Source organism: Penicillium longicatenatum (genome assembly GCF_028827895.1).
Source record: "Penicillium longicatenatum strain IBT 33135 chromosome Unknown contig_2_segment0_segment0, whole genome shotgun sequence".
In the NCBI taxonomy this organism is placed as follows: domain Eukaryota; kingdom Fungi; phylum Ascomycota; class Eurotiomycetes; order Eurotiales; family Aspergillaceae; genus Penicillium; species Penicillium longicatenatum.
Window position 1 is genome coordinate 6,963,219 of NW_026643120.1, and position 12,101 is coordinate 6,975,319.

The 12,101-nt window shown below is 52.9% G+C and overlaps 4 protein-coding genes across 4 annotated transcripts; 3 read left to right on the forward strand and 1 right to left on the reverse strand.

The window, feature by feature from the left end:
• Positions 1 to 483: 483 nt before the first annotated feature.
• On the forward strand, positions 484 to 1,375 carry N7484_005129 (uncharacterized protein; the record flags this gene model as incomplete). Its single annotated transcript, XM_057115549.1, has 2 exons — positions 484 to 689; positions 748 to 1,375. The coding sequence occupies 2 exons, from the start codon at positions 484 to 486 to the stop codon at positions 1,373 to 1,375; spliced, it is 834 nt and encodes a 277-aa protein (XP_056975689.1).
• A 1,688-nt stretch (positions 1,376 to 3,063) lies between these two features.
• N7484_005130 (uncharacterized protein) lies at positions 3,064 to 5,845 on the forward strand (the record flags this gene model as incomplete). The annotated part of the gene is made up of 2 exons (XM_057115550.1): positions 3,064 to 3,133; positions 3,291 to 5,845. 2 exons carry the CDS (start codon positions 3,064 to 3,066, stop codon positions 5,843 to 5,845), a joined length of 2,625 nt encoding a protein of 874 aa, XP_056975690.1.
• Positions 5,846 to 6,956: 1,111 nt separating this feature from the next.
• N7484_005131 (carnitine O-acetyltransferase CAT2) lies at positions 6,957 to 8,969 on the forward strand (the record flags this gene model as incomplete). Its single annotated transcript, XM_057115551.1, has 3 exons — positions 6,957 to 6,993; positions 7,115 to 8,777; positions 8,837 to 8,969. 3 exons carry the CDS (start codon positions 6,957 to 6,959, stop codon positions 8,967 to 8,969), a joined length of 1,833 nt encoding a protein of 610 aa, XP_056975691.1.
• A 1,342-nt stretch (positions 8,970 to 10,311) lies between these two features.
• On the reverse strand, positions 10,312 to 11,111 carry N7484_005132 (uncharacterized protein; the record flags this gene model as incomplete). Its single annotated transcript, XM_057115552.1, has 2 exons — positions 10,312 to 10,641; positions 10,695 to 11,111. The coding sequence occupies 2 exons, from the start codon at positions 11,109 to 11,111 to the stop codon at positions 10,312 to 10,314; spliced, it is 747 nt and encodes a 248-aa protein (XP_056975692.1).
• Positions 11,112 to 12,101: the final 990 nt, after the last annotated feature.

Below are 12,101 nucleotides of genomic sequence, written 5' to 3' on the forward strand. Positions count from 1 at the left end.
CGTCAGTTTGGTCGGGAATTGTGTGCGGGATCCACTTGATCAGGATGCCGATCGCCCCAGTCCATACTACAGGAAATCTTGAGACCCTAGGGAAAGGTGCCCCCAGAATTCAACGATAGAACCGCAATTGAGAAAGTCTTTTATCAGAATGGCTCGCTTTTGACAAAGTATCCTTTAGATACCCCTTGCATACACCGAAGCCTTGTCGATCATCCGCATGTCATCACCAATGAAGATTGCGTGCTCCGCTAACCATCAGCTGCATCACTATTGCGCGATATTGACCCGCTCTCCACACCTCCTTTAACTTTGTAGCTATGAGTAACACCTGCACCTGGTATATAACTGATCGAAAATGGCCCCGTGCTGTCCCAATCCATTTTTTCCGGGTACTTACTTCGGGCCCTCACCGCTATCTACTCGAGGTGCCTCAACCCAACATCCCCGTCACCGACATCCCCGTCATCGGTCGCATTTGGCAAGATGGAATTGCCGCCAAAGATCGAGGGTGATCTCGAGTCCAATGTGACCTACGAATACGACTGGTTGTTGGACGACCACCCACTTCGCTCATATCCCACCGAGTGCATTCCCGGTCTGGGTGCCATCTTCACGGAAGGATATATCTCCGTGCGGAAGCATTGGAAAGAGTTCTTGGTGCGCGGTGTTTGCCTGGTAATCGCATGCTGGTGAGTGCGCATAGATGTCGGATCCAAAGGAAGGGAAAAACCTAACATTTCCGCTCAGTGCCGCTTTCCAATTTCTTCAATATGTCCCATCATTGAATAAAAGTCTAGCCCCGGGCTCCCGTCTTAGCCCTCGCGAGTGGGAAGTGAAATGCACTTTCCCTTTTTCGGATCCCCGCCCGAGTGCCCTCACGCAATCCGTTGTTGCCGGTTGCGATGGCTTCCGCACCGATATTTGGCTAGACAGTCATGATCTTCAGATGGGTCCCGTAGGCTCAGAGCCGAAAGATGATAATAACCTTCAACTTCGACTCAACGCGCTTTTCACGCGCCTGCAGCGGCGCGATCTCTCCGATCCTTCGCAAATTCCCTTGGAGACGGAGAGTCCGGCCGAGGCGATCGAGTCGACGCTAACCAAATCTTTCTACCTTGTTCTTGATGCGCAATCTCCTGTCCGGGAAGTTCTCGGTTTGCTTCTCCCACAATTTGAGACCCTCCGCCAACAAGGCTACCTGACCACCTGGGATGGTGCGCAGGTGGTTCCGGGCCGAGTAACTGTCATTGTTACAGGAGAGACTGTACCTGAATGCCTCGGTGTTCAATCCTCCGATATCTTTTGGGCTCTGAGGGATGACATTTCCCGGAGTGATCTCACGAATGATCATCTGATCCCATTGTGTGCCGAATGACTTCCACGCGCCAATTATTATGTCTGAGTTTTCTGGCCTTTATGATACCCATTGCCAATGTTAATTGAATTTACATTTACCTTCAATATCCCATCGTACTGTCATACATAGTTTGAAGTGGAGCCCCCGCATGGATGGGATCAACATTCCTGTGTCACGTCAAGGCTCGATCAGACTGTGGTCCGAGTCTAGGGTTCGTCATTGGTAGGTTAGCGACAGCTAAGATATATGGGATTTTGTCTCTCAGCAGGGAACAACCTGGGAAATGGTCACGAGATCGGTGGAAACCCGACAAAACTAATCAGCAGCCTGATGGAGCGTAGCTACCTAATCCCGTGGATTTCAGGCGATCAATTTTGCAACCTATTTTAGAACTCCTTTGATTAAATCCAGTTCAAGCTCGTTTGCCGCTATCGCGCACGAGTGTGATTGTGACAGTGAACCGATCTCCACAATGCAAGATACAGTCTTGGCCCCATCACGCTAACGCCGCATCACTCACCGTTTTTTTTTTCTCCGTACGCCCAGAACTCTTGACCTCTGGCCTAGACTTCTCTATTTTCCTCTTTTCTCTCTAAGTCTTCAACTTCTACAATATCCCCTGGATCAGCTTACTAAACCTCGGCTCTTCCCCTCAAACCCCTCCACCCTCCGACGGTCGCGCGCACTATTTCCGAAGAGGTCATGGCTCTCGGGATCAACCGCTGATCCTGCATTGTCTTTCTCCCCGACACCTCTTCCACCGCCATTCTACTCTAGCGATCCCATCATCACGGAAACAGCGCTTCTCATAATCTCGCAACATTAATATCCCAGATCCATGGATTTTTCTCGGCGGTATCAGGGCTCCTGGCCAACCCGTCCATCGCCTCTGGGAACCTCACAGGAATCGCGCAAAGAGCCTTCTCGGATACACACCTCGTCAGCGCCCAACGAACCTCGTCGACCCGAAAATGACAGAGCTCGACCTACCAACCGTTACGATTATGCTTCTCCCACACCCGTCCAAGTCTACACGGGCGCATCGCGTGCGTCGTACCCACCCCGAGAAAGTACCAGCGCACAGGGTTCTCCGGTCAGGAGTCAGCAGGGACATAGTCGTCATGCCAGTCTAGATGGAAGACGCGATCCAATGCACCGCAGACATAACTCCCAGCCACAAGCTGGTCACTCGCAAGAAGGTAGGCATAGAGCTTTTTTATTTTGTTTACTTGCTATTTCCTAAAATCATCTCTATCGATTTCTTTGTCCCTCGCTCTGCTTCCCTGCATATTTCACTGTGCCCCGGATTCAGGAACATTGGGGTCGGACTTGTCCCGTGGTTCCTGTTTGATCTCTCTCCACTTTCCCAGCACATGTCATGCTTGATCTATACCTCGGAGGCTGGTGCGGAGCGCCAGGGACTGGGAAACAGGAGAATCGGGTCAGGAGACAGGTCCTATTTCCGATCGGCCTGTCCTACCGTGCATCCCCAGCCTCTTGCCTCATGATTCCCCCCCCCCCCCCTGATGCTTCTATTTTCCCCGGTGGCGCTGATCCGCTGCTCGGGAACGCTAGTCCGGATTTGGGGCATCTGCACTATCCCTGTCTGGGACTAGCGGTCGAGCTTCCGGAGTCACGGGTTCTGGTGTTCTGGGTCCTGGGAATCATCGCCAATCTTCCTTCCTCTTGAAACACTACAAGGCGCGATGAACCACACGCCTTCCCAGTCTATGCGCCGTGCATCCCAGGGTAGCAGTGGTAGTCCCGTTCACTCGGGTGAGTAGAGGGTTTGCGCGAATCCACAGCGGTGTTGCGACCAAGAATCCAAGCGCCCTTTCTGTTATGGGACCATCTTTTCTTTTTTGACTTATCTGTCGCGAGTCATATACCACGATTGAAAATTCTCTTCAGTGTCTAATACTCTATCGCATAGGGCAACAAGACTCCTCCGTCCCCTCCGGCTTCAACAATCGCCAAATGCCTCCTCCATCCTCGCCTCGTTCTTACGCCTCGCGATCACAATCGGCGAACGCGCCCGCACCATCCCTAGTCTCCCGCGATACGCTAAACAACCAGGCTCATCGACCGGACAGCAGCATGTCGATCAATTCCCTACTGGGAAACACTGCTCCTTCGGCGTCGCAGTTCCCACAAACCTCCCGGTCGCTTTCCGGTACAGCACAAGCATCTGCCGCAGTTGGCATGTCACCATCTACTGCCCAAAGTCGACCATCTCTGGTGGATTTCCGCCGCTCTCAAACCCCTGAACAGCCCTTTTCGAACTCGCAAATGGGTCGGCATTACCGATCTGGCTCTGGTGGCGGATCAAGTCTCTTGGGTAGGGATCTGCTACAATTTGGGGGCCTGTCTCGTGTTTCGTCGTCGCAGTATCCCGAAAAGCCCCATTCGACACAACCTTCCCCTCAGAATTCACCGATCGATCCAAACCACGAATCTCGTCGCCGAAGTTTGAGTGGTAAGATACCTCGACCGAGCAGTCAGCCACCTAACGCGGAGGTACCTGCGCGGCAACCGGGCTACAGCCCGCTTTCTCGATCTGCGGGAGGTCTGTCCGACTTTGAGCCTGGTCAGCGACCACCTGCACAATACCAGGGTCTCAATACCCATTCTGGGTTTGCCAGTCTGCTTGGGGATCAGGATCGAGAGCGTGCAGCTCTTGGTATGGAGGCAAAGGGGCAGCCCACAGGATCTAGCTCGCGCTATGGCGAATCAAAGCCTCTGGGCCGTCACCCTTGGGACCAGGGCTCCTCATCCCGGGAAAGCAAGCGCGCGCCTGAATCAGCTTCGGGCTTTGAGCTTGGAGGATTTGGAGGGATCCAAAATTACACCAAATCTTTGGGGTCTCAACCTGGTGGTGGTCGTCAGTCGTCCTCGCTGAACACTGGACACAGTCAATCAACACCTTCTCGCGAATCACCCTATCTAAGTAGACAGCCACCTCCACGAATGGGATCCACCCCAAATACAGAGGCGGCTGGAGCGGGACTCCTTGGTCTGGCGGCTTCTGGGGGAGAGGCGCGGCGCAAGGGAAGCGATGACCTCCTACAGCCCCATTTGCGTGCAGTTGGTGTCGGTGGAAAGCTTGGTGGACGTGCATCGCCACTCCCTCAAGCTGTTCAAGGTGCGCAGGCCCCGTTTATCAGTCAATCTGGGGAGCCCAGTATCAAAAATGAGCTGGGTAGGGTGTTCTCTGGCATTGGCAGTGGTGTCGGTGGTGTGACCGCTGGTGCATCTGGCAGTGGACCATCGACGCCGTTGATCGCAAGCCCATTTAAGCATCATAGCGCCACCGGTCGCTCTGTGAATGGGGATGGACTTGATGATGGTAGAATCCCTCGTTCACTTTCCGCCTCTGGTGGCAGGCGATCTAGGAAATCTAGACATGACCATGATGCTCACCCACATCGACCTCGTAATTACTCACAACACCCAAATCACCACCACCACCATCATCATCATCACCATCAGTATGTATCTGGAGATCTCTACGGCTCTGGTTCACATGTACTGACTACGTCTCCTAGTCATCACCATGACCCTCACAAGGACCCTCAAAGACCAGAGAAGGAAGCAGACTCCCTATCCGGGCACCAAAATCCTCCCCGTTACGATGTCCCTTGGCCTCCTGCCGCCGTAGCACCTCCCATCCGAGCGCCTCGCACCACTGTGAACCTGGAACCCCTTCTCTCCAGCGTCGCCCACCTTCCTCGACATCACCTGGGATCAACATTATACACCCCTCGCATCAGTGCTCCGTCGACCAAGTCTTCATCAGAAAGTTCTAAATTCGGCTACAGCACGACCCCACAACCTCTTCCACGATTTGAACAGCGTGAGAATTGCACCTTCACGGTTCGTGTACCACGCTTCCGAGTTGATCAAAGCCACCGTGAAGAGATATGCGCACGGCGAGCCCTGTGGGGTACTGGCGTGTACACAGATGACTCTGATCCTGTCGCCGCCGCCATCCACTCGGGCTTCTTCCGAGGTGCGTGGGGTGAGGATGTGGAGTCTATGCTGGATCTAGAAATCAAAGACACCTACCAGCACGCCCCGCCAGCCGCGGAGGCAGACATCTCGAAACCAGGCTCCCAGGCCAACGGACCTCGACTACCGCCCATCCCTCCACCCAACCAAGATCTTCACATCACACTTTTGATCCTCCCCCGATTGGAGCGGTATGATTCGACAGTTATGTTTGGAATCAAATCCCGCAAGTGGGATGGCCGGCATGACGGCATGAGTTTCAAGGTGCACCGCGTGGACTGGGTGGATGACGGAGTTGGACGCGGCGAGGAGCGAGGCGGCGAAGCCCGACGCAAGCGACTTCGTACTTTGATGCAGACTGGTCGTATCTGCACGGGGCCCGCGCTAGCTAAGATGGACGAGCTTCGGCGAAGCGGAGTGCAGGTTTCCCGGAAGCTTGACGGCCAGGAGCAGCCCACGCCCGTTCAGCCGGTCTCCTAGGATGATCTTCTCCGGATTTTGTTGTCTCATTTGGCTTGCCCGTTCGATGTGGGGATGCGAACCAAGTTCTATGGAGTTCTGGCCCGACTTATTCTCCATCTAGACCTTGGACAGGTCTACGATTTTTCCTTAACTTATCTTCTGATTTGTGCCATTTCGATACTTATTTCGATCTTCTGGGCTGTTTATACCTGCGAATAGCGTTGGTCGCGATTGATCTTATTTTTTCTTTGACATTTAGGTTATCCGGATCAACGGGAACGGATGAAGGGATGTTATGGGAACAGCAGGACTAGTTCTGTTCCTTTGCAATTCTTGTTGACTTAGTATACATAATTTCATGTCCCCGCGGGGATTTTATCTATTTCCCAATAAATATGTTACGAAAGATCAGTGTTCTCCGAGCAACGCGTAGACACCTTCCCCGGCGCTAAGACTCAAGCTCTCCCCGCATTGTGCTCCCATTCGCAGCGGAAAGATTATCCACAAATACAGGGTTAGCATTTGTGTTCACCGGCACCAATTTTGATTATCATTCAGCAGTCGTAGTACTTTCCACCTTGTCCTTTCTCATTCCTCTCGGTATCCCGAGTCCCGAGTCGGTCGATCCCCTCCTTGTGACTGCATAGTGCCCACAATAACCCCAGAAGTCGAAACAACCGAGGCCCAGATCAATACATAGATTACCGGGGTCTATGGTATAATTCCATCATAGCCTCCTCTCATTGGCGTATCAGTCCCACCGACCGGTAATCGCGACGTCACGCCTATCCGCGGGCAACATTACTTCGGTCTCCTGCGAAGCCTCGGCTCTTTTACTCTACGTATTTGTTCTCCGACTGCTCCTGGGATCAACTTCATCTTTATCTTCCTCTCCCCTAGATACCCTCTTCTTTCCCACAACCCCGCTGTCCTACACATACGCGAGGTATGTTTGCTGCTTCTGCTAGAAGCCGTCTCTCGTCTACCTTGTCAAGGCCCCGGCTCCCTCCGACACAACTGCTCGCTCGCTCGGTAAGACGGCCACCTCCGACTTGCTGTCGCAAGATCTTTCAGGAATTTCAAGATCATAGGGATCAATTGAGACTGACAGTTCTACCAGACACCCGCTATGGCTCCCCGTCGAAAGGCATCTTCAATCCCCGAGGGTGAGTTCTTATCACATGCGTTAGTGGGGAATGCCGTCATATGGTCTCCTTGCCAATACTCTCCACCAATGCGCCCGGTTGAGGAACACTAAGCTAACCAAATGAAATTTTGTGCGTGCAGGGTACAAGGAGGATCTCTCCAAAGGCAAGATGCTTCGCTTTGAGGACTCTTTGCCCCACCTCCCCGTGCCATCCCTGGAGGAGACCGGCCGCCGCTACCTGAAGTCCGTCCACCCGCTCGTCTCCGAGGCGGAGTATGAGCGCACCAAGACTGCTGTAGAGGCTTTCATCCGCCCTGGTGGTGAGGGTGAGCCTCTCCAGAAGCGGTTGTTAGAGCGCGCCGCCAACCCCAAGATCAAGAACTGGATTGCCGAATGGTGGAACCAGGCCGCTTACCTGGGCTACCGTGACCCTGTGATTCCATATGTTTCCTACTTCTACTCCTACCGGGATGACCGTGAGCGTCGAGACCCGGCCAAGCGCGCGGCAGCCATCACTTCTGCTGCTCTCGAGTTCAAGAAAGAAGTTGATGCCGGCACGCTCGAGCCCGAGTACATGCGCGGTCAGCCCATGGCCATGAGCTCCTACGAGTACATGTTCAACTGCTGCCGTATCCCCGCTGACCCCGCAGATTACCCCCAGAAGTACTCCGCCGAAGAGAACCAGCACATTGTCGTGGTCCGCAAGAACCAATTCTTCAAGGTGCCCCTGGTCGTTGACGGCCAGACCCTTAACGTGTCTGAGTTGGAGCAGCAGTTCCAGCGCATCATTGAGATTGCCCAGCCTGCCCCGCCGGTCGGTGTGCTGACTGTTGCTGACCGTGATCACTGGACTGCGGCCCGCAAGAAGCTCATCGCTGCTGATCCGGCCAACGAGGAGGCTCTACGTGCGATCGAGTCTGCTGGATTCGTGGTCTGCTTGGATGATGCTAAGCCCGTTACTCTGGAGGAGCGCTCACACCAGTACTGGCACGGCGACGGTTCCAACCGCTGGTTTGACAAGCCCCTGCAGTTCATTGTCAACGACAACGGTACAGCCGGCTTCATGGGCGAGCACAGCATGATGGACGGAACACCCACTCACCGTCTGAACGACCACGTCAACAACCTCATCTTCAACAAGCGTATTGATCTCTCTGCCAAGTCTGTCCGCTCCCAGCTCTCTGACCCCAAGCCCATCACCTTCAACCTAAACAAGGAAACCAACGAGGCCATCGACATCGCGGCTCAATACCACCGCAAGCAAATCGCCGATCATGAGCTCGTCGTCCAAGCCTTCCAGGGCTACGGAAAGGGTCTGATCAAGAAGTTCAAGTGCAGTCCCGATGCCTACGTCCAGATGGTCATTCAACTCGCCTACTTCAAGATGTACGGCAAGAACCGTCCTACCTACGAATCTGCCTCGACCCGTAAATTCCAGGAAGGCCGTACAGAAACTACCCGTACCGTCTCCGACGAGAGCGTCGCCTTCTGCAAGGCTTTCCACGATCACACCGTCCCCCGTGAGGAGGTTGTTAAGCTCTTCCGTGCTGCTCTGTCCCAACACACCAAGTACACTCTTGAGGCTAGTGATGGCCGCGGTGTTGACCGTCACCTCTTTGGTCTGAAGAAGCTTCTCCAGCCTGGCGAGAAGCTTCCCGCTCTCTACGAGGATCCTGCATACTCTTACTCCGGTTCTTGGTACATTTCTTCTTCCCAGTTGAGCTCAGAATACTTCAACGGATACGGATGGAGCCAAGTTATTGATGATGGATTTGGTATCGCCTACATGATCAACGAGAACAGGTAAATACCCTCTCATTCTTCATTTTGTTTTTGTCGATGTCAGTACTAACATCATCCAGTCTCAACTTCAACATCGTCTGCAAACGCCTCGGCGCTCATCGTATGAGCTACTTCCTGAATGAGGCCGCCTCCGAGCTTCGGGATGTGCTTATGCCCGACCTGGCTGCCCAGTCTGAGAAGGCTAAGCTGTAGTCTTCAGCTTGTATTATCTGGTTTTCCTTTTATTCCCATCTTATTTGAGATCAGGATTCTATTTCAGCGTCTTCGATAGATGAATATATCTGTGTCTTTTTCTGTATACAACTTGACACATTGAGTTTAATTTCTTTCCTAGTATACTCATGCTAAGTACAGTTAGTGTTAGAACCATCTGCTTGCATCTAGGTAGAGCGGATATTCCAATTGAAGGTCCTTGTCATTTTATCCCAAAATCTATCAACCAGGGATCCATAGATAGGTATTCTTGAGCTACAGTGTAGATTGGACTCCTAGGCGGTAGTGCACTGCAAGGCTAGGTATACTACAGGGCTTACTACTTCTCGCTGAGTATATTCTAGGATTTCTGTAGATATTCCTATACTAACATCGAAAGGGCGGATAGTGATTCCCATGTATCATATATTTACTACAGCTTCAAAGATTGTACTACATGCAAACCCCTGTATCATATCTTATGGTTGGTTATTATTGGGATACCAATGCGTTGTGCGACATGCCTTGCTTGCTGAAGGGCTTCACCGATACGATGCGTATCTAGGTAATACCTTAGACAGCCAAACACGGTGCATATGATAGGTCGACGGCCACGCTCCTGTCGGGTAAATCTGCATCACTGCAACCTCATCTCAGACGCAGAGTTGCTGCATTATGCTTCAAGAACATCCACGCGAGGGGTCCACAGCGGTTTAACTGTACATCCGGGCTGAGATCGGAAATTAGGTAGCTACTAGGTAAGATAAAAAAAGCCCTCTGCTCAGTGCGAAGAGTAACAAAGGAAAAAATCCCTCATGACAAGGTGAGCGTCACAAGGCGGTCTCGACGTTTCTCATCATACCATGTTGACATTAGCGCATTTGCAGATGGGCCCACTCGATTTAGAATGGAAAGTTCAATGCGAGCCATGACTAATCTTTTTCCGGAACGGCCGCTGGTATTTAGGTGAGATGACGGCTTTTTTTGGGGATTTTCAGTCTTTTCCGTCTGCCGATCTTGCAGCAGGCGGGTCTGCCGTTTCGGCCCCCTCCTGCCCCGATGTCTCACCCGGTTCATTAGCTGGGGAGGCAGTTGGTATTGAAGAGACTGTCATGTCTCCTATCTGTCGTTCTATAGCGAGTTAGATTTCTGGATACCACGTGCTGTAAATTACAACTCTCCACTACCCCACGTCTAGTGAAGGCCTCTCTCCGCAAAGGGTGTGACTGTGCAACGGGGGGAATGATAGAGCGAATAATGCTTACCTAATTCATGGATTCTTTGTCGTAGCATTTGATTTTCTCGACTCAGCATGGCTGCCTCAGCTTGGTAGTATGCAGTTTCATCTCGGCTTCCACGGCGCGATAAACTCGGTAGAGCTGGGAATGCCTCCGTGCCTTCGGATCCTCGTAAGGCATCTAGGGGTTGCAGGCTTGGAGATGTCGTTTGGCTGGGTGGCCGTGAGGATCGGCGATTGGAAACCGAGGAGATTGACAGCCGACTGCTGGGTGCTTGCACAGGTGGGGGGGATAGGAAGGGAAAATGAGGAGGACCGTTCGGACGGGGTCGGCTCATCGACGATTGCCGTGCTAGCACCTGGCTGCGTGGACTGTTGTTGCTGGAATAATTGTAGCTGGGCCTGCTGGCTGCGAATCATCTGTAGTAAACGATTCTACCCCACATTAGTTAGACTGCTGTTGTTGTTTAAATTAAAGAGAGACCCACCACTTGCGCCTCTTGCTCCTGCTCTAATTCCTGGTGTAGCTCTCCAAGGGAGGGTGCGCGCTGGTGGTGCGGGTCCGCTGTCGCGAAGACTGGGCTGCCGCCGTGACTGGTGGGACTGGCCGTACGGAATGCATGGCCGATTGAGGAGCGGTGATCAGGCCAGGGGCTCTCGCCGTGAATTCCCGAGGCACTAGGCAACTCGTTCAGGTTTAGATTCATGCCGGCGGCCGACCGGCGTCGTTCGGAAACCGATAGTCGGCCCGCACTGGATCCGCGGGAGGGTCGAGGGGAAGTTGTGTTGGGGTTCATTGGAGCCGGGACCGTCCCTGGAGAGGCAGTCGGGGGGTTGCGATGAGGCAGAGATGAAGAGGTGGAGGATGAGCGAGACTGTGGAAGAGAGTTGATATCTGGGGACATGGTGAGAAAGGCCAGTATTGCAAATGATAAGGGTACAACTTCAGTGGAATCTAAGGCTGTGAAGCTCCATTACCGTCAAGAGCATGACGAGGCGCTGACTCAGCCACTCGGCGGGGCAGGTGACATCACATGACACAGTGAAAAAAGGCCCTGGTGCCTAAGGTGTCTACATCCGGGGATTCCCCGGTTTCTCCATAAACAGCGTCAACGATCCAGAACCCGGGGTACGCTCGTGACAAAGTACTTTATGAGTCACAGTGAACATGGCCATGTTTGGCACCGACTGTACATCCAAGAATCCTTCTCGCCTATCCCAAGGGCCAGAAGCGTGTACCAAGTGAGTGAGGCTCGTTCGTACCTGGGTGCGGCCAGGTCCAGAATACCAAGGGACAGAACGGCAGCTCCGAGGGGCAGTGGCGCCCCAAACTCAATACTCCAAATATACTACATTCGCTTCGACTAACCTCATGAATCATGATTTTGGTGATTTATACCCGAGATCATCCAAAGTCGCGTGGCTTGATCGCGATCGACGATCACGGCCCATGTGCAGGAATGCAACAATCCAATTGCGGTATCCTGCATCTGTGGTTGTTTCCGGATAACGTACCACCGGATGGGAGCAAAGCCAAACTATGTTTTGAAAAAAGGGGAATTATGGGGTCACAATGCATCCCCAAGTGTGGTTGACATCGGCGCTTTGACTAATCTTCGATTCTGGAAAGACTCGCCCTGCAGATCTCAGGATTTCGGGGTTGCGGCTTGGAGGCAAAGAGTAAGCGCAGCCCGTCGAAACAAGACTCTGGGCCCCTGCTCGGATGACGATCGCCCCGACGCCACGCCCGTCAGTCCCATGGCCCTGTACCTGCTCCTGATTTCTAAAGGTACTATGGCCAAGGCTTTTGATTAGTGGAAGGCCAGCCTGACGTCACATGAAGCCACCAAAATACACATTGTGAAAATTTTTTCTTGGACTTGGCGATCTCGAAT